This window comes from Gouania willdenowi, chromosome 6, assembly GCF_900634775.1.
Source record: "Gouania willdenowi chromosome 6, fGouWil2.1, whole genome shotgun sequence".
Classification (NCBI taxonomy): domain Eukaryota; kingdom Metazoa; phylum Chordata; class Actinopteri; order Blenniiformes; family Gobiesocidae; genus Gouania; species Gouania willdenowi.
Window position 1 is genome coordinate 27,455,924 of NC_041049.1, and position 26,721 is coordinate 27,482,644.

At 37.7% G+C, this 26,721-nt stretch overlaps 2 protein-coding genes across 8 annotated transcripts; both read left to right on the forward strand.

Annotated features, from left to right (window-relative positions):
- The first annotated feature begins 99 nt into the window (after positions 1-99).
- Positions 100-13,552, forward strand: sycp3 (synaptonemal complex protein 3). Of its 5 annotated transcripts, none has more exons than XM_028450485.1 (9): positions 100-231; positions 320-474; positions 5,981-6,062; positions 7,834-7,871; positions 8,390-8,507; positions 9,926-10,025; positions 11,388-11,486; positions 12,437-12,596; positions 13,326-13,538. In XM_028450485.1, the coding sequence occupies exons 2-9, from the start codon at positions 327-329 to the stop codon at positions 13,415-13,417; spliced, it is 837 nt and encodes a 278-aa protein (XP_028306286.1). In that variant the 5' UTR covers positions 100-231; positions 320-326; the 3' UTR covers positions 13,418-13,538. The 5 variants fall into 5 exon arrangements, with proteins under 5 accessions (XP_028306286.1, XP_028306284.1, XP_028306289.1 ...); XM_028450483.1 differs by having other exon boundaries at positions 13,323-13,534; XM_028450488.1 differs by having other exon boundaries at positions 12,492-12,596; positions 13,326-13,507.
- Positions 13,553-14,753: 1,201 nt separating this feature from the next.
- Positions 14,754-26,319, forward strand: nedd1 (NEDD1 gamma-tubulin ring complex targeting factor). 3 transcript variants are annotated; one of them, XM_028451478.1, is made up of 16 exons: positions 14,754-14,867; positions 15,385-15,528; positions 16,433-16,527; positions 17,017-17,133; positions 17,214-17,354; positions 20,892-21,121; positions 22,450-22,651; positions 22,803-22,908; positions 23,012-23,119; positions 24,424-24,468; positions 24,543-24,632; positions 25,071-25,213; positions 25,274-25,421; positions 25,484-25,622; positions 25,909-25,975; positions 26,098-26,314. In XM_028451478.1, the coding sequence occupies exons 2-16, from the start codon at positions 15,393-15,395 to the stop codon at positions 26,200-26,202; spliced, it is 1,872 nt and encodes a 623-aa protein (XP_028307279.1). In that variant the 5' UTR covers positions 14,754-14,867; positions 15,385-15,392; the 3' UTR covers positions 26,203-26,314. The 3 variants fall into 3 exon arrangements, with proteins under 3 accessions (XP_028307279.1, XP_028307280.1, XP_028307281.1); XM_028451479.1 differs by having other exon boundaries at positions 23,015-23,119; positions 26,098-26,313; XM_028451480.1 differs by lacking the exon at positions 14,754-14,867 and having other exon boundaries at positions 15,475-15,528; positions 16,433-17,138; positions 26,098-26,319.
- Positions 26,320-26,721: the final 402 nt, after the last annotated feature.

Consider the following 26,721-nt stretch of genomic DNA (forward strand, 5'->3'; position numbering starts at 1 on the left):
AATTGTTTGTCTGTTTCTAATTAAATATATTTGATATACTAGAAATCCGATCTTATTTTTGATTGGCTTAAACAGTCGTCTTTCTTTGTTACTTTGAGCCAATCAGAAGCTCGCCTGTGTTTTCGGCGGGAGCGGATTTAACTCAGCGAAAGTGGAACAGATTTAAGCTTTCATTTCACACATATTCAATATTAAGACGTCGGTGTTGGATAATAATTGACCAGATTAAAGGTAAGATTATTTAAAGAGCTATTAGCGATGTATTCGACTTGTATCAATAGTAGGCTTGGCATTTGATGAAGTATGTGGCCGTCTTCAGCAGCTCCATGGTCGGGGAAAGGAAAATGGCGACAGTCGGCAGAAAGCAGACCAAGAGGAAGCAGCTGCAGGAAGATTGTAACCAAAAGGTCTTTGACTTTCACCAAGAGGACGATAAGAAAGCGCTGAGCGGCTCAGAGGACGAGGCCATAGGCGGTGAGTTATTCAAGTTTGGACCTTTTCAGTTCTTATCGCTGTTAGCAGAAGTTTCTAAACATCTGCTACTTTAAGTACGTACAGAAAATTATAGTTTTTTTAAAAAAATGATCAAATAAAAAGGGACTCGCACATTCACACTTTTCTTGACTCAAAGAGCTTCTGAACTAACGCTGTTTCTAAACAAAGGTTCCATATAAAAGTTAAGCTTATTGAACAGCAGGTGCTGCGGTGAAACATGTAATCCATCTCATTCTGACCGCACCTTAATTAAGTAGTAATGTAAGAATTTTTAATAATAATAATACATTTTATTTGAAAATCAGCACCTTTCAGCTCACCCAAGGTCACGTTACAGTGCATAATAAAACTACAATAAAAAATTAAGCTAAAACACAGAGACTTTGTGGTGATGGTGAATCATGGCCTTTAAAGTTAACAGAAGGATCTTGAATCTTAATTTGATTTCCAAAAAAAGGGATAACTTGGGCCGACCTCGTCATACTCAAGGTACTTGACATTTTCTTGAATCTATCTTGTAACTACAAAATACAATATAGTATATAAATAAGTTGTTATCGTCTATAACAAATGTCTAACAAAGCCTTAAAAACAATCTAAAATCAGTGGTGACTCAAGTCAATCACCTTTATTATGCATTATAACAATCTGTCCTTGAAAGATCTCACATATACCTTCTGAAAATCACTGTATTTGAAACAATATGGGAAACATTGCGTCCTAGAAATTAAAACTATAATCAAAAACTCAAGGCTTACAGAACAGTAAATAATCATTGACTATACACTTCAATGAATAATGGTCCCGTGCTGTCTCTGAGCTTTATTTTGTCTGTTGTCATGGGGACGAGACCAGATGATGGAAACTGTGGAGGGTCAGCTCATGGTTTACATGTTCAGAGAGGGGCGTTTCCACTCGCCATGTACTTAAAGAAGAATACATTAAAAAGAGTTACATATTGTCATTACATTGCACATTTTCATCTAAAGGAAAGCTGAAAATGATTGAGAGAAAGACGGTCATACACCTTGCACGCACACACACGCACGGTTTAACCTAACAATACCAGGGGTCACCAACACGGGGCCCTCAGGAGCTCTAGTCACCAATGAGCTCCATCTAAAATCTGATTAACTTTCCAGGATTTAAACTGACAAAGATAAATACATATGAAAGAAGTAGTTAGTAGAGTTAAATACTGCTGATAAAGCTTTAGTTTTAAGTTAACATTGACACTGAAACCTGAAAACATTTAGCAAACATATCTCGAGTCATTGTCAATCTTTACTACATACAAAACCACGGTACGCCAGTTAAGTCAACTATCAGCATGAATGGCTGTGCTGTACACTCCTTTTCTAAACCTCAATCTATGGAGGTTTTATCATCCAAGATCATCTTCCTTTTCAATGAAATCCACCCGTATTTGGTCTCTTTTAATCGCTTTGTCTTGGACTTTGCTCCTCTTTCTCTTTTCCTTGTGTGATGATTTAGTTAAAACAAAGCATCACCATGTTTTCAGAAATTGGTGGAATTTCTGAATAAATCGAATATCAGCAGAGTTACCATCTTTTAAATTAACCCGTTCCTTGAGATGCCTTTGTACGGGTTTCCCAGGGACCCTACATTTATTAATTTGTTGGATATGATATGTTGGATATGATGTCATCAGGATCATTTAAATTAAGTTGATCAAAACTTAATCAATAAATCTGATCAGATTCAGTAAACCATTGATCCCTGAGGGGGAATTGAGTGACATTAATGCTGCTCTCTTACATGTTTATATGACATGAATAATTTGAAATCAGCAGTCAGAACAATCCATGTCAGTGCAACCTTTTAATTGTATCTTACTCATTATTTTAAATGACATTTTTATTTTTGACTTACATTTTTGTTTAATTATGAATTTTTTATTTATTAGTATTTTGTTTCCTCCCTGGAGTCACAGGAACTAATATTTTCTGAAAAAATTGATTAATATTTCTAAAAATTCAAAAAAAAAAGATGTGGAAAACAGAATTTGAAAAAAAATAAAACGCATATTCATTTAAATGTTTAAAAAAAAATTAAAATCGTAAATTGAATCGAAATTGCAATATCGGTTAGAAAAATTGCAATTAGGTTTTTTGTCAAATTGGTCGATGTCATCGTAGACGACCAAAATTTTCATTGGTCGATCAGCAATGATATCAGTTTCAATACCGTTTAAAAAAAAAAAAAAAAAAAAATGCAATGCAATGCACTTATATAGGTGATAAATATCAATATAATGTATTTAATGCCTAAACATGATTCTATGTCCAGCAACGGCTGTGTGAGTGCGTGCTGTGCTGCAAGCAAAAAAGTGTTGCGCTTCAACTGTGACTGCGCAGTGCGCTGTCCTCAGAGCAGATCAGAGAGGGAACAAATGAAAACAGACTTGAAACAAGCATCCAATATTAAATCAATCCTTTTTCTGCACAAGAACATGGATTATCCTTATATTTGATATGTGGATTATGTAAATAGATCCACTGCTGTCTCTGCGCACCTGTGTTTGACGTGCGTTTGTTTCCTCATGCGCTGATCTGATGTTGACATTAACAGTTTATTAACTTATTCAGTGCCAGCCATTTTCAGATTTTCTACCCCCCTCAGTGCCAGCCATTTTTGAGCATTTTGAATGATTTTTAAAGACCCACAGAATATTTTCTACTATGACTATCTGAAATCTAAAAAATATTCTAAAAAAAAACCCTGTCAGTGACTTTAAAGCTATTTTTTGCTTCAGTGACAACTCTAACATCTGAACATTGTTTCCTTATATAAAACATTAAAAAAAAACACTGAGACCAGGCTTTTGATGGCAAAATTATTATTATTTTGCTATGGGTCAGAGTTGAATGGATTTCTTACTGTATTTGGCGTTTCTCTCCCATCAGTCTTCACACACGCAACTTCCTCTTCCTTCCGGACATGCAGAGTGTCACCGCGTTCCCCGTTCTTTTTATCGTTTTATCTCACCATCGCCACACTATGAGTTCCACACATGCTCTGGTCGAGTGTGCGCTGCTGGGAACGTCAACTCATACGTAGCGCCATTTGATGTCGTATAGGGATGTAACGATTCACTCAACTCCCGATACGATTCGATTCACGGTACTGGGTTCACGATACGATTCTCTCACGATTTATTTTACAAGATGGGACTGTAGACAAATTTTTTTTTTGGGAAAAAAACTAGAAAATACTGTATTATTTTCCTTTTATTTTTCCATTGTCAAAAGAATTCCTTGATAAACTATTCAAAACAATGCAATTTAACTAAAAATAAATCTTGAATGAAATAAATAAAGGAATAATACAAATGAAAATGAAGCCTATTCATTTAAATTCTGGTTCGATAATAAACAATGCAAAACTGCATAATAGTATTTTTCCTTTTAAAAGTGCAACTGAAAATGTATTTTGTGCCTTAACAATTGGACTTAAAAAAAAAAAAAAACAGTCATTTCACTGTATTTACGTCATATTTGTTTGGACCAGCAGAGGGCGCTGGTAACCCAGTGGTCGGTTGGCATGCAGCTAATCTAGCAGTGAAAAAGAGATGCTATGCTAGCAGACAGAGCTAATAGAAAAACGTGACTTTTACAGATATTCAAGTAATATTACAGATACCTATGAATCGATTTTTAACTGCCTTACGATTAATCGTTACATCCCTAATGTCGAAAACGCCTTTCCTCCTCACCCTCTTAGCTCTGCTGAGCATGGATGATCTTTCATCCAAAGGTGCGCTGCTACCTCCTATTATTTTGCTATCTGGCTCACAGGCTGGGGGTATTTTGTATCCCCCCACCCCTCCCGACAGACAGGGATGACCCCTTTGACCCGGTTAGTTGATGGTTTTATCTCACCATCTCAACATTATCAATAATTAGTATGTGGAGCTGTGAGCTGCTTGATACGTCACAATATCACTCTGTAGCGCCATAATCTCATCTGGTTCCTGCTTCTTTCCTCCTTTGCTGGGTAGCATCAGTGGCTAATCTCTCATCTAAAGGTGTACTGCTGCCATCTTCAGGGCACAGTTGGTCACTACATCACCCCACAGCTTAGATATTGATGAGGGACCTCCGCCAGGGTGTTTTCTAGTAATCCACATGAAAAAAACGTAAATGATGAGTTATCTCGTCAATGGTACTGAGTGAGTTAATAAAATCAGGCTTACCACTAAAACAAATGTAAATATGTCATTTGTGTGAGGAAAAAATAGGTTTTAATTGTCGGTTTTGGGTCGGGCTCGTGTATAAATACCTAATGTCTGTCGGACCTGTAGGTTTCAGTTTTGCTTTGTCGGGTTCTGGTCAAAGCTTGAATAAGGTTCATATCATAAATGATCTGTGTTTAAAAGCAAATCTGCACCACAAAAAGCCAAAACAGAATATTTGTCTCTCTTTTTCTTTCTCCTTGTCCTCCTCTGCACCAGCTCATTCATTCTCAGTTATCCTTTTTTTTTTTCATTCTCCGTTTTTCTTCTCTTTTTTTGGTCGACTAATCGCTAAGTGTGCCATAGTCTTGGTCGACCAACTATTTCCTTGGTTGACTACAGCCCTAGTTATCTGATTTCTTAATCAGAAAATTGAAGTTACTGTGAAGTTGCTGTTGCACTTTTGCTTAAATCTGGGTTCAAGCTTGAAATTGTTGAATGACAGAGCCTCATTTACCTTTTATTTAGGGATTGTTCTATGCATTTTAACTCTTGAGGACAATCACAGCATTAAAGTTGTACTTTTGACAATATATTTGATGTTTGCACATTTTTGAGTGCATTGAAAAAAGAAAATCGAAACAAAACTCGAATATTTGGTAGGCAAAATCACCCAGCCCTAAATGCCAGGTAGGTATACTTAACACAACACGACAAATTGGTTTAAACAATAAATACAGAGAAAAAAAGAACTAGAAGACAACAATAACTGTACGACCAGTAGCAAAATATAAATTGTGTCAAAGAACAAAAAAAGAGCAACAGAACAATCTAATGTTCAGGAAGAGGATATGTGCATATACATGGTTATGCTAATATTCAATATGAAATGGTTCTAAAAGGGTTAATGGGCAAAACAGTTTTTAAAATGTATTTCAATAATCATACAACGAGCTTGAGCATTAATATTGTTTTGTGTGTGTAAGTGGAAATAAAGAGAAAAACACTAAATAAATGGGTGTTCTATTAGAAAATATATTTTTTCTTTGTGACCAGTACTAAATTGTCTACAGACTGTTTGGTGGTTGGGGAGCAGTGAGCTGGAGAAGCTGAGGCTTTTAAAAACAGTTGCATTTGTGTGTTATTAGTGATATAGAAAAGTTTGTTCATGTTTTTACTGTAGGAAAAGCACCTATAAATAACTTGATTAACTGAGGAGCTTACTGATATATTCAGGCAAAAATGATTCCCCCGTGCGTGTGTTCACACACACACTGCTTTTGTCTCCAGATGAAACTGTGATAGTGGACAAGGTTGCAAAGAAGCGAGCTGCTGCTGAGTTGGATGAGGAGGAGGCGGCGTGTGCTATCGGGTACGTTTCCCATTTTTGTCCTGTGATTTTTTGTTAATTATAAAGAAAGAAAAAAACCACTGTAAGTTGAGTGATAGAGTCGTCTGTGTACCAGCAACTACAAAGTAATACAAAATAATTAAACTCATACATAATAATGAATAATAAAAACATCTATCCTTTAAGTACTTAAATGTATTTATACACACTATCAGGCCAATTCACATTGCTTTATTCTTTACATAAAAAATAAAGCAATGTAAATTGGCCTAATACTAAATATTATTTCATTCCACTTATTTACAAAATGATATGCGTTATGCTCTATCATTTTTTTTCCCATAACATTTTGAGCATAATGTTGTAGTCGAACAAAGTATTTGGATTCAGCCCTCACACCACACACAGACAGCGGTGCTCGTCTCAGCTACCTGAAGCTGTCAGGCTGCGGTACATCATGAACCGCTAGTTGGTTAAAACCAGACAACCATCCAACAAAGTGAACCAATCTAAGTTCCTCCGTCAGATCCACCCAAAGTTCCACAAACACGGGGACAGAGATGAACCCGTAGCAATGATTATGAACTGGAAACTCAACTAAAGCTAACTATGCTAAGCTAACCCACCAACACACTGACTGGGCTAAGAGCTAACGCTAACCACTCCATATAAGGAACAGACCAAGTAAAAAAAAAAAACATGTCTTACTGTCATAAAGCCACAGAGAGCCATCGATTTGTTTATGGTCAGATTTAACACTTATATGGAAGGATCAAAACTAAACGTCACACGTTGTGTGAAATAAATGTTAGCATACATAATAATGTCACTATTCACTATTCTTAAATTATATTTCACGTGTTCACAAGACAAAGCTGGTCCCATTAGACTAATGTAACTATTGAGATTGTTACACCAAAGTATCCTGAATGATTAAATCATCAGCTTGATCTGGTTTAATTATAGGGAATCAGAGATATTTATCAATCATGACTTTATGTAACTCATTATCAGATAAATGAAACAAGATTCAGCAGCAGTAAAAAATACTAATTGAGTTATTTGTGCTTTTCATGTGTTTTTTTAGAAAATAATTTCATTTTAGGTGAGGAAATAAATTAATTACATACAATAACACTAATAGTGATCCACATGCACTAATATATTTCATAAAATATCAGCTCATGAGCTCTTTTAGTCAGCAGATATTGTAGCCTTTTTTAATGTGTCTCATGTTGATGTATTCACATTTATTTGTGTTTGTAAGGAACCTGTTTACACTAAGTTGGGAATTGTTTTATTTATTTAAAGTTTTTTTTTATTTATCGTGATGTTTGTTGTTATATTGCTAAATACCAGAAATTATTGGGATACTTTTTTTAGTCCATATCTCCCATCCCTAGCACTGATCTGTTCTGTTGACATTAACAGTTGTTTGTTAATAGAAGTGGGCTTACCATTAAAACAGAAGTAAATATTTGCATGAGGAAAAAATTAGTTTTTAACTGGCACTGATATAAATATCTTAACGCCCGTCTGGTTCGGTTTTTGTTTTGTTGGGTTCGGGTCGGCATCGGACGGAAAAATGCTGCCTGATCCGCACTCTAGAACACCCGCTGTAAATCAGTTCAAATGTGTGTCACCCTAGAACATAATGCACTGTACAAATCTAGCTTGTTATCACTGATATATTATGCTTATTATTAGTATTTTATTTTACTTGTTTAATGTCCTGTGGCTTCAATGGAAACTTAACCAATGTTTTCACAAAGACTTTCTCTTTTCTTTAAAGCACAAATGAAGTTTATTCCATGTTGGAGAAGTTTGGAGGTAAGAATAATATATTTAATATATTACATTAGAATTACTTCTTTATAAATGTATTTTATACAAAACACGGAGATGAAGGATATAAATTAAACTACAGAGGCTAGAAACGTGTCGGTCCCCCTCTTTTTGCCTCACATGCAACAAACAATCATTTATTTTTTATTTTTTTAATCCAAACTCAAAACAAAATGTCAACAATTTTTCCTTGTTCAAACAAAATATTGATAAAATAAAATAAAACGTTCACGATGTGTGCACGTGTGTGTGCTAATTTCCAACACTTTATTGTTCTCATTTTTTTTACTATTTAGTAATATACTATACAGTTAGGAACATTTTGCTTGAGTTTAAAAGAGTAAAAAACTGGCCTGTTATTTAAATGAATGAACTGATCTTTGTGTTCCAGGAGTTTAATTAGGGAACTGTTTATTTGTCTTTGCTAAACATTTGAAAGAAGGTGTTGGGGAATTTGTATTTGTGCTTAAAATGTGACTAAAGTGAATTTTGGTTGCCCTTAGCGGATATCAGCAAAGGGATGCAGGCCAAGAAGAAGCGTCTGGAGCTTCTGACCAAGAACTACATGAAGGGGAGCCAACACAAGCTGGAGCAGCTGTGGAGCAGCTCCCATAGCCACAGGTTCATTTGTTCATTTTATTCTTATTCATATACAGCTGACAACACTTTTTTTAAAAATGTTAATATATATACCATAATTTCCGTACTATAAGCCTTTACTTTTTTCACACGCTTTGAACCCTGCGGCTTAAGCAATGACGCGGCTAAATTAGAAGCTCTGATCTCCGCTCTACAGTAAAAGTCAGTCAGTTTGTAATGGTAGCATAACAGCATGACGTTGCCAAATCACTAACGTTGGATTTGTTCAGAAGCGATCGCGTCCGTATTCTGACTCAGAGTCCAACTCACTGTGATTGTTCCGCGGTAGGTCATTGTAAGAAGAGCGGACGAAACGGTGTATCAGTTTTGTTCCAGTAAAAAGTCACCATAAAAAGCTGTAAAAGGACTGATATGTAGATGTGGGGCAGTGAGGAGGTGACTTCATGTAGTAAAGGAAACTTGTCAGTTGAAACAGTTGAAATTTCCGTGAAACCTAACTTGAGTACAGCGGCTGCCTACCTGCTCGTTCTGATTGGCCGAGTTGTCTGAACAGCACCCTCATCAGCCATTAGAGTGCGGCCTATGTTAGGCTGCGGCATTTGTGTGGATTTTTCTTAGAAAATTGCTAAATTATTGTAATGCGGCCAATAAAACAGTGCACTTTATAGCCTAGAAATTACAGTATATAATTTCTGGGCAACTAATGTTTGCAACAGTGTTTGAACTGAATATCTATTATTCACACGATGCACAATTTAGCTCTCTTCCATTTCCCCTCTTCTTTTTTTCAAAGCGAGTGTTTACACTCATTGGCCCTCATTTACCAACCTTGCATAAAAACAGGTGCAAATTTGAGTGCACTGGGTGAACCTATACGCTGCTGATTGGATGGTAGCAGAGTTTACCAGCGGGGTTTTACGGTAATCATTGGAAGGATAACCAATAAAGTGGTATCAGTCATAATGTGGGCTTTTGGAAATTCTATTTCATTTGTTTTAATACTCCATTTTCAACAGTTCTGTGTTTCTTCTTATGCTTAAATGACAGCTGAGGTTTGTTTCATATTTTATCTTCAGTCTCGGTCAAATTTTGCTGTGCTGCTCCACAAATCCACTCACTCAGGTTTGCGTACACGAAGTCAGACCTGAGGTGAGATCTGATCGTAGCGTACGCTCACGTCAAAATTAATCAATACCGAAGCTAGCATATATGGTTGATAAATGAGGGCCATTGTGTTTTGTGGAAAAAGGAAGATATTTATTGTCAAAAAAGCTTTATAAATAACTGGTTAATGTCTCACATCTTTATAGTGGAAATCAACGTAAAGACCTACAAAACATTCTATTTACTAAACAAAATTATTATTATTTTATTTTTTAAATTATAGGAAAAGAAAAGCACTGATCTCCCCCACTGAGCGTTTTTGTGTGTTTGTGTAGGAAGAAGATGACTCAGCAGTATTCTCAGAAAGTGAACTCAGCGCTTCAACAGTGGGAGTCGGAGGCTCAGCGAGCTGTGGATCAAGAAGAGAAGCTCAATGTTAGTTAATTCTTGTTCATTCTGCTTTAAACCTTTGATCACAGAACACAAGGACTCATAGAGCTCAGCACACATGACGTGGAAATGGAATTCAGGACCAGGTTTCTAATGTTCCTTATTTATAAAAAGAAGTTGAAGTAAAAAGAAAAATACTCAAATAATAGAGAATCCAAAATGCAGAACTAGGAATAGGAAGAAGCAAACAATATTAGTAGTGTTCATTCATGCAGAGGATGACAGCATGTGAAGAAACTGTCCCACCTCCCAGCATGCAGCGCTGGATCAAAGAGTTTGATTTAAGTGCAAATATTCGTCAAACTTTTTTTTCGCTTTAAAGTCTCTGATGTGAAAGGGGTCACGATCACTGGAAATCAATGCACACAAGTCCTGTTGCATGTTTAAAAGCAGTGAGATGACATTGACCTCTTGGAGAAGGAACCTGTTGAGTGTGCACTTTTTAGACACTCCACCTTCCAAAGGAAAGGACAATTTAAGCCATGGAGACATTTTGTGAAGGATTCAGCTCTGCCAGAAGATCAAGTGCTCCTTCACAGGCTGTAGGGACGCTCTGTGCTTGTTCTGGGTCCTTTTTCTTCCAGGAATCACTAGAAGTTCTTGTAATGTCACACTCTGACTTCTCTTTTCTTGAAGTTTGAAATTACAACAAAGAAGGAAGAAATGTAAACAATGTAAATTATTACTTTGTGAAAACATCCAACATTAAAAGTAGGGTAGGTGATTTTCGAAAGCTAGCATGATTTTGAATGTTGCTTCACTGACGGCTGTGCCTTTACCCCCCTCCCCTCTGTGCTCCGTCTCACTCACATGCATGCGCACAGCTGCTTCAGAAGCAAACCTCACCTCATTGCTTGTATTGTGTAGAAACTTCGTTGTCTCATGTCTCATTCAGCAGTAAGTAAACACTAAACTTTATCATTATATATGTTAAAAAACGTGACCAAAAACTCTGTTTTAACTCTGTCAGCGGTGACACGCTTTGAGTGTGAGCTAGTAGGGCGAGGGGTTGAGAACGAACAGGGAGACGTGATTGGTTGAAGTTATTACAGGTTTACAGTTGCTACAGATGACAGATTTTCTTCGTTCCTTTTTCAGAGCACATAAGATCTTTATTTCTGTCAGGACATAAAGACAATTTCAACCAAAAACATAAAAAGTGTATCTGGAGGAAATTACTTACCCTAGCTTTAACAGTCAGGAACAAGTGTCTTATATCTGCTGTCTTCCTATAGTTGTAGGTTTCTCCCCCAGTCTCTGTTGGTCAGTGAGCAGGTCAGGAAGGTTAGAGTCCACTGCACGCTCTAATGTTAAATATGTGTTTGTATTTGTCGTTACCCTCCACAGAGTTTGTTCCGGCAGCAGCAGAAAATCCTGCAGCAGGCTCGAGTGGCTCGAGACCAGAAGCTGAAATTAGTCAGAGAGCTGTATGAGCAGTTTATAAAGGTGAAGAACACACAAACAATCATTGATTTACAGGGTCAGAGATTAATTCTGCCCTCATTTTCACCTTTATTTCAAGCCTTTGAATCCATTTAGCAACTGACACCACATTAACCTAAAACTTTGGTTATGACAAAAAGACCAATCTGATCTACAGGTTTATAAATAGAGGCAGGAACAAACCAATATATAATGAGAATAACATCAATAATAACAACTAATAAGTTACCTAGAGCTGGGATGGGCAACAGTATCACAGCGGGGGCCACAAAAATGTGATGGTATTTAATCCGAGGGCCACATGATCAATATTAATGTGAGCATTTAGAATAACGATTGATGTGAGCATTAATATGGGGGGTTTTGGAGTCACTTTCTGTTTTGTTGTTTCTGTATTTTCGTGTCATTTTGTTGACAGTTTGTGTGTCTTTGGTGCTATTCTGTAATGTGTTGTTTTTTGTGTTTTCAGTGATTTTGTTTGTTTCAGTGGCTGTTGTGTCTGTCTTTGTTGTCATTTTGTGTTTTATGAGTCATTTTTTGTTTTTTAGGATTTTTTTTGTACTCTATTTCACTGTTGATTTTTGGGTTTTGGTAGTCATTTTGTGTATTCTGTTAAGGGCTTGAAATAAAATTTTTGGGGATTTGCTTTGGGGGTTATATTAAATCTAGACTGAGTACCCCATGTGGCCCCATGGCCGCCAATTGCCTATGTCTGACCTTGAGCAAACACAGCTTGTGTAGTTTTTTTTCTTAAACACAAAATTTTCCAAATGGTTTGTTTTTATGTAATTAAATGTTTCCGCTGATGCGCAGATTTCTGCTGATTTTTTTCCAAATTGATCATTTAGTCGAATCCTCTCAATCATTGAAAAAAAACAAAACACAAAAATCAGTAAATTTTCAGATTGATGAAAGCTCTCTCAACATTCATTTTAATGTGGAGATCTTTGCAGTTGTGTCCACCAGCCGAGCTCTGTTTCCAAACACTGGGTGATGTTTGTCTGGCAGGACATGGAGGATATGGAGAAGGGTCAGGAGGCCTTCCTGCAGGGGGCGCAGCAGGAGCTGAAGAAGGAGATGTCCACGCTGCAGAAGAAGATCCTCATGGACATGGTGAGCTTCACTAAAGTCAGTGGCATTATTCACCATGTATATGATCCTTCTTACCAGCAATGGACTTAAATATTATTTATGATATTTACATGTTTTCAAACCCTTTCATAACTGACATGAAGTCATTGATTGTGGTGCAATGTTTCTCTGATTTCCTCTTTATTTAGTATCGAGGGCTCTGTAGTGCTTTTCTCTACATTGTATTTAATATGGCTTTATTTATTACTATGGACAACACAAGGAAGTGTGATCAGCTACAGTCGGGTGCACTGTTTACATATGTTTTTCTTCCTTTTGGCTGCGTTACAAGGACTTATAAAGAAAGTCACCAGATTAAGCCTGATATTAAACATTAGCTTTGATAGAGCTGAAGTGAAAATTCACTACATGTGCCCTTTAAAGTCCAAAAGAGGTGAAAAAAATAGCAGGAGAGAAAGAAAACATGTGCAGTCACATAAAACAAAAAGACTGGAGCTCCAGCTCTATCAGTGAACATACTTCATTAAGACCAAATATGTTATTAATTTATATCAAAACAGAGTGTTTTTTGGCCATTTATCTATTTTTTTTATTATAAAATACATTGTTTTTGTTTATTTTTATTGATTAAATTCACATTTTAAACATTATAAATGTTCAACACCAAAGTGTATTCCCTTTTGTCAGACCTCTAAACATTGTTTACTGTTTGTTTGTTTGTTTGTTTGTTTGTTTGTGTCTCTGCAGCAGCAGCAGGAAATGGCCACTGTCCGAAAATCTCTCCACTCCATGCTATTTTAGCCCCGCCCTCTCTCCCCCAGGCATGCTGTTGCATTTCATAATGTTGTCATGGTTATGGAGGACTGCTTAATTTGTTAGCAGGTGTTATATATTCTTATGTGTATATAGAATTTTTTACACTTTTCTATTTTGTATCAACATAATTTATGATTTTATGATTCATTTTTATTTGTCTATCTTTGTATAGCATTTTATGTTGTCATGATTTATTTTTGTCATGTTTTATTTATTTAAAAATTCAGAAGTGCTTTTTTTTATTTTTTTTAAATTAAATTGCTGGCGGCCTTTTTCACAGTCTTGTTATTGGTTAATGTTTATCCAGTTAGTAAAATAAACCAGTTTGGTGGAAGTATTACCAGTTTGTGTTCATTATTCATCATCAGATACAGGGAAGGTAATGGAGGAGGTTTAGTGTGTCTTTGTGTGTGTGGTACCATCAGCTGCTCACATCACATGAAGAACAATAGAGGTCTGCAGTGTTTAGTGTGGAATCCTGATGAATGCAGGAGGTTAGTGCAGTGATCCAGTGTGTTTATCAGCATCTACGAGGGAGAGCAGAGTGTGTGATCCACAGGACAGGTGAAGGCAGAGGAAGTTCTCCATCCACAAAGATCAACATGTCAGGACAACACACCTGTTCTGTGGACGATCATCACGTGCACCTTCACCTGTCCTGCATTTCCTCAGACCAACAGGATAAACCACATGGCACTGGGAAATCTGCTATCCACACAAATCACATCTGAACTGCAAAATATGTTTTTATATTTGAACAAATCATAATTACACTAGTGAAACTTATTAAAAATGCATTTTTTACAGGAGATGCGCCATATCCATATGTTGGCAAATGTTTTTCAAGTAAATACTTGAATTGTTTTAATCGTGTAAAACATTGAATCGCCTCGTATGTGAAATGTAATTTGTTTGCCTGGCCTTAAGGTTAACTAAAAATGATTTTAAAAAAATAATATAATGAAATAAAGTCTTTAAAGTAGACATTTTTTTCATAAATAGATCAATGAAAACTTGTGTGATGCATTCACATCACAGTAATGTGAAAGATAGCTCTGCAAAGTAAGATTTTTCTAAATTATTTTAAAATTCATACATTATGAATAAAGAATATTCTAATCTATAATGTTCAATTAAAATATATGTTTTAACTTTTTTTTATACATTTACACAGCTTTAATTCTATTTTGTTTATTATTCACCTAAAATACATTTTTAAATTGAAAATATATATTTAGATCTCTTCAAGAAAAATGTGATTATATTAATTTTTCTATATTTTAATGTAATGGATTTAAAAAATAATAATAATTAAAAATCACAAGTTGCAGTAACAGTTTTATTCCTTTAGGGGGCGGTGCTTCAGTGAGTGCGCAGTAAGAGGTTTGTCCCTCCTGCTCTCCGTAGTGGCGGTTAGTCTGCAGTGGACCCAAAACAAGACTTTGTTTACATTTCTGCTCTTAAACTGTTATTCTGGTGAGTTTGACACACTTTTAAAAGCTTTTGTGGAAACATGGACACGTTTTAGACAGTTTTTGGAGGTTTGCGCGAGTTCTTTGAGGCGTGATGAACTTTGCAGCAGTTGGTGCTAATCCGTGCTAACGGGTTAAAGTTGACTCCCTTCACCCGCTTTTAGCTCCGACCATGTTTTTATTCACTTGTTCATCTTAGTTTCAGTTTTAGACTTTAATTCCCAACCTTCAACAATGTTCCTGTCTTTTTTCCCCCGGCTTTATTAATTATTATTATTTTATATCTAAATAAATCATGGCTTTTGAAATGTATTCATATTTATTTTAGTATTGCTTTTTAGACATTTTTTATTATTATTATTAATTAATGTATTAAACAGTTTTATCTAATTTAATTTATTTAATCTAAAACGTTATAATTCAGTAAATTAGTTGATCATTAGTGTTTATACCTAAATTAATTCATTTAATTAAATACTCATTGTTTTTGGGGTTTTTTAAATTTTTATTATTGCTTTCAGCTGCTGCAATGGAGGACGTGACGCGCCTGGTGTCCACCGGAGACTGTGTCAAAATATGGGATGCGGTTTCCATGACAACACTGGAGCAGTTTAACCCTCACAGCAGCAGCAGCTCAGTGGCTCAGGCCTGCTGGAGCTGCAACAGTATCCTGACATTAATAATACATCACACCAATATTAAACATCATCTGGCCATTAATGTTAGATAGATTTTTATACACAATAAGTGCTCAACCCTCATGAGAATGTCATTTTGTGTAATATTATATTTAAGTAGCGTTGTAGTTATATCTACATCTGCACTTTATCAATAATTAACCATCATATCAAACGAGTTCTTTACACTTCCAATGTTTTTTTTTGTTGTTGTAGAGATGCACCAAAATGAAAATTCCTGGTTGAAATCAAAACTGAAATACAGAAAAATGATTATATTAATTATTAGTAACACTCTATTTCTGGCTCAGACTGTGTACTAACCACTAAAATCAAGGCATTGCAATTGCATAACTTAATATTAATGTTAATCAATTGAAATTAAACAAGGCACACAATATAAAATAAAACCTTTAACTTGACTCCACTCATGAGCACAATAAATCATATTGTACAGGCCTATAAGTGACTGGGCTGCTGAAAGATAGTCAAATTAATTAAATATGTTCTTTTATAAAAACACAAAGTGCATTTTAGTTGTGGATGAAGATCAGCTCCTCTGCTTTAACACAGTGGAGTCTGTTCCTCTTCTCATTGAGAACATGAGCTTCTCCCAAAAATAAACTCTTATTTTCATGACATGGTCATGTTTGTTCTCTGCATCAGTCACGGTTGGATCATTGCTTGTGCTCGTTGCTTCATTCCCACAATCAAGTAATAATCTTTAAAAATGGATCAGGTACAGTCACAATGAAGTGCAGATGATCTCAGTGAAAGATGTGCTGACAGACTTGAATCATCAACACATCATCTGTCAGTGATAAGTCTTTAGTCCAATAACTGAAGATGCACGTTGTCAAACCACTGCTGTGAGCCTTGACTCCTGCCTCAGATCAGTACCTGGTGACCTCCAGCAGTTGTGGAGACAAACTGGTGGTTTCCAGCCTTAAAACCAGTCCAATCCCACTAGTGGAGCTAGCAGATGGGGTTAATACACACACACACACACAGATTCACAGAATGCTTTGCAATCGTTTAGTGTTTTGGTTTGTGCATGCTTTTCAAAATAGAACCAAAATAGAATCCTTAATGGTTTAATAAGGGTTCCTTAGTAGTTCTATAAGGGTATATTTAGTGGTTCTATAAGGGTATATTTAGTGGTTCTATAAGGGTATATTTACTGGTTCTATAAGGGTATATTTAGTGGTTCTATAAGGGTATATTTAGTGGTTCTATAAGGGTATATTTAGTGGTTCTATAAGGGTTCCTTTGTAGTTCTATTGAGGGTTATTTGTTCTATAATGGTTCCTTTATAGTTCTATAAGGGTTCTTTAGTGGTTCTGAAAGGGTTCCTTTTATGTTCTAAACTAAAGGATGAACATGTTAAACCCTGCTCTAAGGATTCTACCTACCAGGGTTCTGTAAGTATGGCTCCTCCTCCAAACATGTGTAATAAGTGTGTGTGTTCATGCACAGAAACAACAAACTCGTGTGTGTCTGAGCTCCTCCTCTCAGTTCGTGGTCAGCGGAGGTCTGGATCACTGCGTCCACATCTGGGACCTGAAGACCAAACGGCTGCACCGCTCACTCAAAGTCAGGTCTCAGAGGGGCGGGGCTTATTTACCATAATCACAGGGCAGCTTCACTAACACTGTCCGCCCTTCGTCTGTCAGGAACACAAAGAGGAAGTCACCTGTGTCTCCTTCAACGCCAATGACACCATCATTGCCTCAGGTTCCACCAGTGGAGACCTGGTCCTCCACAGTCTTACCACCAACCTGTCCAGCAAAGCCTTCGGCCATGGAGCCAATCAGGTGAGCCATTACAGTGCCATCAAGGGAAAGATCTGCTGACAGGTCATTACTCAGAGTCTCACCTCCATTGGTGGCTCTTTCCCATTCCTTAATAACATTCTGTGTACTGTTTGTATATGTGAGTATCTGCAGGGCTGACCTGATATTAATATCACGATATTAATGTAATCCCTTCTCAATAACGGTATATATCGTGATATCAACGTGAAGTGTAATGACGATAATAGGAAGTGTTTCTGAATGGATTTTATATTAGTGCAATTATATCACAATATAGGTAGATTTATATCCTGATATCAATATATATCCAGATATAGTATTTCTTCCTTAAAATTACATGAAATAAATGAATTTTATTATATATAAAGATAAACTAAAGAAAATAAACTCAAAATAAATGGTACTTCTCCTCTAACAATCTTCGTAATTAATTAATATTTGTGTGGAAATGTCATCAAGGGGTGCAAAAACCAACAATAATGTCCACTGCTATGGTTTTAAACCGTACCTGTAGGGAATTTGTCTCCATCAAAGATCGTATACGATAGTAGAGATTTTGTTAGGTTGTATTCTTTAAAAATCCTTCTAAAACAGCAGGAGATAAATTAACATTTCCATTTGTGAGACATGTTTGCAGTAGGGCTGGGCAATGTGGCCTTTTTTAATATCTTGATATTTTGCCCTTGCCTTGAGATGATGCTTTGATACATAAAATTAAACCAGAATGGTAATACTCAATATATATTGATGTTTTCTCTGTGATTGGGGTTTCCCGTAACTATGATAGCATAGCGTACCTGTTAGTTTCTTTTTTCAGAGGCAAATTCTTAAAATAACACCTTTATTAACAGGTGTAAAGAACAATATCAAAATGTATAAAACAAATTATGTGCATTTGTGCACATTTTAAAAACAACTTCAGCCGACCAAAGTGCTATACACCTCATATGGTCCAGACGGGCTACCTGATGGACTGTGTTGGTGTGTTGGGTAGTTTTATCCTACTGATGATGTGTTGTTGCAATAGTAAAATAAAATAAAAAACCAAAACGAATTATGTAATTTGAGAACATTGATTGTGCAAAACTCAAAATGAACTCTGCACTCTAAGGTGAAAAATAGTGCAATTAAACCCTAATAACACTGCTTATATTTTAAAAACAGTACAACAGGCTGTTTACTATAATACAAAATGTTGTCAACAATTGCTCACATCTAGAAGAACACAAAATAAATATTACATCCAGCAAATAACACAATCTTTAACTATGCCAAGTAAGGATGGACAATTTTAGGGAAAGATCTAATTGTGATTTTTCTGGCAGGTATTGCGATTTCGATTTGATTCACGATTTTCTTCAAATCAAGTTTCAGTGCAATATTCACAATATACAGTGACATTTACAAACATTACAGAAAATGATACATCATACCATTAAAGCATTAAATGTTATTACTCTATTGCAAGAATCTATTATTACTTTTCAACTCCTGTGAGAAAACAAAATAATAATTTTCAGACCATAATAATTTAAACAAAAAATAACCAAATGACACCTAATGAGCGGTGCGCAGAAACATTTCTCCATAACAAACGTTGTTTGCCTCACGATGACGGCGTTTCATCCACATTCTGCGTCCAACAGTAGATTCCATTTTCATTGCTCGATTTCGTGATTCCGTCCTCAATTACATTAACATGGATTTTATAGGGTCGTACACTTAAGTTGTGTAATAAGGGGGGAAAATGAAGAAAATAAATAAATAGTGATATTTGGCGCTAGTATATCAATATACGGCAAGACGGAATCTCGCGTTGTATTTTTGTATCGATATTTTAACACACCACTAGTGATCACGCACACCTGAGACTGTTCCCTGAGACTCCATGACTGCAGCATCCTTTAATCCATCTGCTATGGCCCCACCCGTTTGTTCATCAGGGAAATATAAAGTCTGTAAACACTGGCTCAACAGTTATAACTCATCGGTTATGAAATGGATCGTGAGGTGGATATTAAGCTCTGTAGTGCAACTCCACAGCAAGTCCGTATAGTTATGAAATACTGTCATTTACAGAGGTCTTTGAGAGATTGTATACAATCAGAATTCCTTTATTAATCCCAGGGGGATTACAATCACGATTATCTCACAATATGACAATACTGTGATTATCGATATATTGGTCAGAAATAAATTTCCGATAATCTATGACATAACCTCCTATGAGCAGTGACACTATTTTAGTGCAACATTTCTGTAAATAAGTGTCAACATACCAATGTAAATGAATAAGTATCTCCAATAGTGTTTTCTGTAAACAATAAATAGGGTCTTTCTTCACCACTGACACCATTATAGTGCAATATTCCAGTAAACAATATATTGTTTACCCTTCAACAAACAGTGACAAACTTTCTGTGAAGACCTACCTGCACATTTTAGTGAAAAAGCAGAAAAGGTTTTGAAAATAATAAAATAAATCTTAAATCCAAAAAATCGATACTTAGCTCGAGCATATCAATAATCGATCGTGCAAAAAAAATATCGTGATATATCGCCAGTCGAGCTATCATCACACTGCTAATACAGATATTTACAAAAATAATACAAAATATACAAATATGATTTAGATATTTACAACAATCAAGCTGTGAAGTTACAGTGATGCATTGTACAGTTTGATCACCACAGGCAGGAATGATTTCCTGTGGCGTTCTGTGGAGCACCGTGGTTGGATCAGCCTGGTGCTGAAGGTACTTCTGTGACTGACCAGCACATCATGGAGTGGGTGGGACTCATTGACCAAGATGGATTTCACCTTGGACAGGCTCCTCCTCTCTGTCACCACTGTCAGAGAGTCCAGTTTAATCCCCACAACGTCACTGGCCCTGTGGATGAGTCTGTTGAGTCTGTGACCCTCAGTCTGCTCCCCCAGCAAACAACAGCGTAGAGGATCGCACTCACCACCACTGACTCATAAAACATCCTCAGCATTTTCCTGCAGATGTTGAAGGACCTCAGTCGTCTCAGAAAATAGAGGCGGCTTTGGCCCTTCCTGTAGAGGGAGTCAGTGTTCCTCCCCCAGTCCAGTTTATTGTCAATCACCACTCCCAGGTATTTGTACTCCTCCACAATGTCCACACTGACCCCTGGATGGAGACGGGGCTGACTGGCCTCTTGGTTCTCCTCAGGTCCACAATCATCTCTTTGTCTGATTGTATTTCTGGGTATTTCTGTCTCATTAATTTATGTGCAGCTCACTACGTATCACTACGTATCAGGTTTTAATCATGTCGTGAACCCACTGTGTTCCACTGATTGGAAATGGACTATGTCTTTGCACCAGTGTATCACAATGGCTGCTGTTGTCAGTACAACGCTCTCAGAAAGCTCTAACAACACAGGTCTGTAGTTGAGTCAAACGTGTTTGTTCTCTCCTGTGGTCGGAGACTGACTGAGTTTAAGTGCACACCCTTAGGTATCTGTGTGTGCCTGATTATTCTGTTCCTGAAGCTCCTCCCTCTCCTCCTTCAGCCTATCCACGACCTGCGTCTGTCTACCCTAAAGCGCTCTCTGATGGGCAGCGTGTCTGATGGTGGCACGGTGGCACTGTGGGATGCCAACACTCAGAAGGAGCTGCACTCGTTTGAAGGCGCTCACAAAGCACCGAGCACTGGTCTGATGTTCTCCCCCAGCAGTGACCTGCTTGTGGTCAGCGTCGGCCTGGACAAGAAGATCGTCTGCTACGACACGGCCAGTAAGATGTGAGTGACGCCTCAGCACCACCAGCCCTAAGGGAGCCACTTATCTCCCAGCAGCACCACTTAGTGACTAAACTACATGTCCCTGTGAATGCATTAAGGCTGTATATAACAGTGTTTGGATCAATTATAATTGATAATTAATTACAATTATGGCGTGATTATATTTGTAATTGTCATTTTAAAAGTTTGTTGCCGTTGTATTTGTAATAAAATTGTAATTGAGTTTAGATAAATTACTTCGTAATTATAATTGCCATTAAAATTCTATAGAAATTGTCAATTATATTTTAACACTAAACTGTTGAACCACATTACAGTTCTATGTACAGTTCTACACATATGTAGTAAACAACTATTAAAATCTTTCCCACATTTTAACATTTAAAAAAATTAAATTGAGAGGTATACTGACACAAAAAAGGTGCAGATGCCCACACCAAAAATATTAAAGCTGATATGTTCATTGTTTAGTAAGCCTAATAAAGTAACCAATAGATAGGAAAGACATTAGATGATAGATGATTGTTTTTAATGTATTTTACAGCTGATTTAGGACCTGTTATCATAGGAGATGCTAACAGAAAGCTAACAAGACTTTTATTAGGTTATTGTGATTAATTGTTATGAAATTTTAGTAATTGAGAACATAATTGTAATTGACTTTGAGAATAAAAAATAATTGTAATTGGAAAAAATGCTGGTCACCAATCATATTCGTAATTGAATTGTAGTTGAAAATGTAATCATAACTGAAAAATGTAATTGACCCCAACCCTGCTGTGTAATAACACAAAGAAATACCAAAAACACACAATGTTCACAAAGTGACAACACAAATATGCAGTTGACATGTTGACTCAATAGATGGCACTGTTGATTGAAATCTCTACAGAACTGAACAGTAGAAACATCTCAGTTACAGGTGTCCCGATCCGATATCGGATATCGGTTCGATATCAGCCAGAAAACGAATATTGGATTTTATCGGACTGCCACTAAAATCACTGATATAAGCTCTATGATAAATTGTTCCGCTCCAGCGCTTCTATCCAATAAGTAATAAAAGTATGTATGATTTGTTCTGATATCGGATCAAAATTGTTATCGGCAAAGCTGCAATATCGGTATCTCATCAGAAGTGGAAAAGGTGTATCGGGACATCCCTAATCTCAGTGTTAGTTTCACCAACTGTGAATAAATCAAACCTGAAGTGGTCACCCTGGTTTAACTGATGACTGCCCTTCACAATAAGAGCAGCGTATGAATCATCAACACGGACTGAGACAGTTTGTGCATGTGTGTGTGTGTGTGTGTGTGTGTGTGTGTAGTATCCTGAGGCCAATCCGTGTGGAGGCTCCGCTCACATCGGTGGACTTCACTCTGGATGGGACGGGGCTGGTGGTGGGATCTACTCATGGAAAGATCTACCAGTATGATCTGAGGAGCTCCAGTGCTCCCATCAAGATCACCCTAGCTCACAAAACCTCTGTCACCAGTCTGCGTTACCAGAGTAACGGCAGTAGAAACAAGGTTACGAGCCACCGACACAGACATGACCAAATATTATCCAAAACATATCTAGAAATATTATGTATGACTCAAAATGATAGTTACAGAAAAATGACTGAAACTCCACCAGTTATTTGAAATGTTTGTAATTGTTAAATGTTTTACCTTTCAGAATAGTAAACTGGCTTCCTCCAAGATTTCCAGTATAAAGAGATCTTCAACCAGAGTGTCCAGCAACCAGACAGACTCCGCCCCTCACCGACCGCCCACCAGCACAGGTACATAATTAACACCATATATGGTCATAAAAGAGGATTTGAAGAGGGAGTGTAGACTGTTGGAGGTGTAGGAGGAGGATGATGATGATGATGATGTGTCCAGCAGGGGGCGTCACTGCAGAGCTGATGAACCGACAGGCTGATGGTCACGTGGAGCCTGTCAGCAACATAGGACGGAACAGCCTCGATATCTTCTCTCCAGCCCGAGAAGGTCAGAGAACATCCTTTCTGTCCAACAAACACCACTTCATACCAGTTTAAACTAGGCTTTACACAGATCTGATCGGATATATCGGATCGATACTTTGCATTTTATGCAATTAATGTGATCGACTGTATTGTCTTAATTCGCCGATCCGATCAATGACGTCATTGTCGTGATGAAACGTTCTGCAGATGCTCACATTGAATTGTTTCATCATTTACACTGAAAAGTTGCTTTACGTGACTCGGCTTTATTTCACTCACATTTACAAAGATGAAAACCTATGAACAAACGGCAAAAATGTCTCTCGGTTGGAGCGAAGCGGCTGAGCATCGGGTTTCTTCTCCAGTTTACTGGCTCTGAATGCAGCGTCTGCTGTTAGTGTTAGTGTTTGTGCGTATTTGTTTAGTTTATTCAGCCCGAGCATGTTAAAATGAAGAGCCCTAGAGCGGAGCGATGTGCTCCCATTTACTTTTGCTTTCATACCGGAGACTTGTGTTCGTTTCAGGGCAATGGTGAACAAAGAAGCGTGCGTGTGTGCGCGCCCCACCTCCGCTATGCACCTGTGAATACGGGCTATTAGCAACAGCAGGTTTTGTGATACCACAGTCAGGAAATATGTGTTTGCTCCTAATGCTAATTCTGATGGAGGCTTCACTTAAAGTATTTTTAAAAGCGGAGCCATGACGCTCTTGTGCATGCATTGTTATGTTCAGGTCCTGCATGGAAATAGCCACCGCGTGCGTGCGTGTGCGTGTGTGTGTGCCAGTGGGCATGTACTGTAGCTGGTCCCACTCGACGTTTTTGAACTACTTAGGGGCGCTTCCATCTTGCAAATTTGACGTCATTTGGAGCCAGAGTGCGCAGTAGAGTCCGGTGGGAGGAGACCTGTTAACACGCCCCGCCCATTTAGCGTAGCCTTGATGACTTACGCAGCCCAGCTATGCCAAGAACATAAGTATCTTTCCCACTGGATATTTTACCAACGGCTTGTTCAGATGATAGAGTTTAGTACGAAACCACAATCTATTTCAAATCAAATCAGCTTTTCTTCACGATGTAACTGTTAATCACAAAGAAAGCTACGCAAGATCCTGGCTGTCAATCATCGTCATATGACGTAAAATCCGGTTTTTCAACCTCAAATAACTTATTTAAAACAAACTTCACAGAAAAATGAACACTTGAACACAATGTAGGGGGATAATAATTAATGATTTATGTGACGAGTACAGTTTGATCAATATCCCATCTATTATTATTGAGGAGGCGGGGTTTATGACCTATACTGCATGTGTTCTCTGATACAGACACCAGGACTCCTCCCAGTGATGCAGTGTACGGACGAGCTTTCGGTACGACACACACACACACACACACACACACACACACAGAAGCACACATATAAACTCTGCCTCTGTTGTCATAGCAACCAGTTTGGAAACGCTTTCCAAGGATGCTGAGGGCCAGCGGCTGATTGGCCGAGCCAGTCTGGACGTGTTCTCTCCAGTCAGAGACGGTCAGTCCAACGCCAACCACTGTTTAATGGGATTATTTACACCAGACCAGGACTGGGAAAGTCTGTAGGCACCAGTACTATTACCATTACAGGAACCACCATTCTATAGTAAACCATTATGGATGCACATATTCACTGCATTTCTTTCTCAGCGTGACCACTGATGAGTTGTTTTTAAAACCAAGCAGACAGATTCAGACACAGGAAACTAAAGTAACTCTTTGACCTTTTTAAGCAGCAGAGGACAAACATGATGAAATAACACATGCTGAACACAAAGGGCTGCTCTAAATGATACTTTATATATAATAAACTACAGTATTTTATGTAACTTATAGTTACACCAACGCTTTAGGATTTGTTGGCTGTGATAGTCCTCCTCCTTTGTGTATTTTTGTTTCTTTGTTGTTGTTTACACTCTATTTGTTTGTCTCTCAGAGTTTCAGTCTACTTCGTCATCCCAGCGTAGAACTCCTGTGGGGAACGCTGTGAGCGCCGCGCACTGTTACACGCCGCTCTCACCCATGTCCATCAAAGAGGAGGAGCCAATCAGCAGCACTGAACCATTTGACTTCAGCAAGGTGAGAACCCACCACACACACACACATCTACAGGAAGTGAACAAGTCTCTCTTTCCTCAGGCCGAAGCATCAGGTCAGGAAGACTGTCAGACGCCACCTCCAAAAGCCCCGCCCACCCATCTCAGTCTGCCAGTCCTGCCCTTCTTCACTCCAGAGCCCAACCTACATAGAGCTAATCAGATCCAAGACCCGCCCACCTCCTCTGCAGGTAAAGGGTCACATGACCAAGATGTTCCCCATCACTGACTCCTCTGCCCACGTTGTGTTCAGGTGCAGCTCTGACAGCGTCCGTCTCCTCGGCGCTCTCTCAGAACATCGCTGACAGCGTGGGACAAAGCAGCACTCCGTTGACTTCCCTTCAGATCCACTTCATTCAGAACATGATCCATGACACGCTGGAGGAGTTCAGGTATGACCTCTGAAATCCTGACCTTTGACCTGTGCCGTACTGACGTTTGACTTGTGCCGTACTGACCTTTGACCTGTGCCGTACTGACCTTTGGCCTGTACCGTACTGACCTTTGACCTGTGCCGTACTGACCTTTGGCCTGTACCGTACTGACGTTTGACTTGTGCCGTACTGACCTTTGACCTGTGCCGTACTGACCTTTGACCTGTGCCGTACTGACCTTTGACCTGTGCCGTACTGACCTTTGGCCTGTACCGTACTGACGTTTCTTTTGCGGTGGTTTCAGGTCTGCGTGTCATCAGGACATTATTAACCTGCAGGTGGAGATGATCCGGCAGTTTTACATCCAGCTGGTAGGAGCTCCAAGCCTGTGCTTTTATTGTGAAAGGTCTCAGTAATGTTTGTGTGCTGCAGACATGGAACTTGTGATTTTATTGTGAAAGGTCTGAGTAATATATGTGTGTGTGTACTGCAGACGGAGATCCACACTCTGATAGAGAAACACTCGCTGAATGAGTCTCTGATGGAGGAAATTGAGCGACTGAAGGAGGAAAACCGTCGACTGAGGACTAACTATTGAGCCCAGAGTGTGATCTGACAGGCATGGCTACTTTGTGTGTGAGAGTGAGTGAATTATGAAAGTGAATAAATTAAGTGATGAATGTTTTTTTTTGCTTTGAAAACGTCTGAAAAAATAAATATATTTACTCTGAAAAAAGCTAAACAAACGCCTGTTTGTGTTCTCAGGTCACCTAACAGACAAAGCTCAGGAAATACAGTGTCCATTATTATGTCATTTATTAAAAGCTAAATACTAAAAAAAAATATTATAATTACAGTAACGGATAAAAAAAATCATAAGCATCAAAAAATCTAAAGCTAATGGTTGAACAATGTCACAAATTAGAAACAGTCTTTACTATTGTATTTAAATTAGTCATTTTATTATTTAACATTTCAAATTTTATAAAAAATATATATATTATAATTTCATGCATTTAAATTCATTTTTAACACATGTATATTTTTACACTATTTTTTAATGTAAATACCAAACTATTTGTTGCAATTAATTGAAGCAGCTTCACACTCAAAGCTC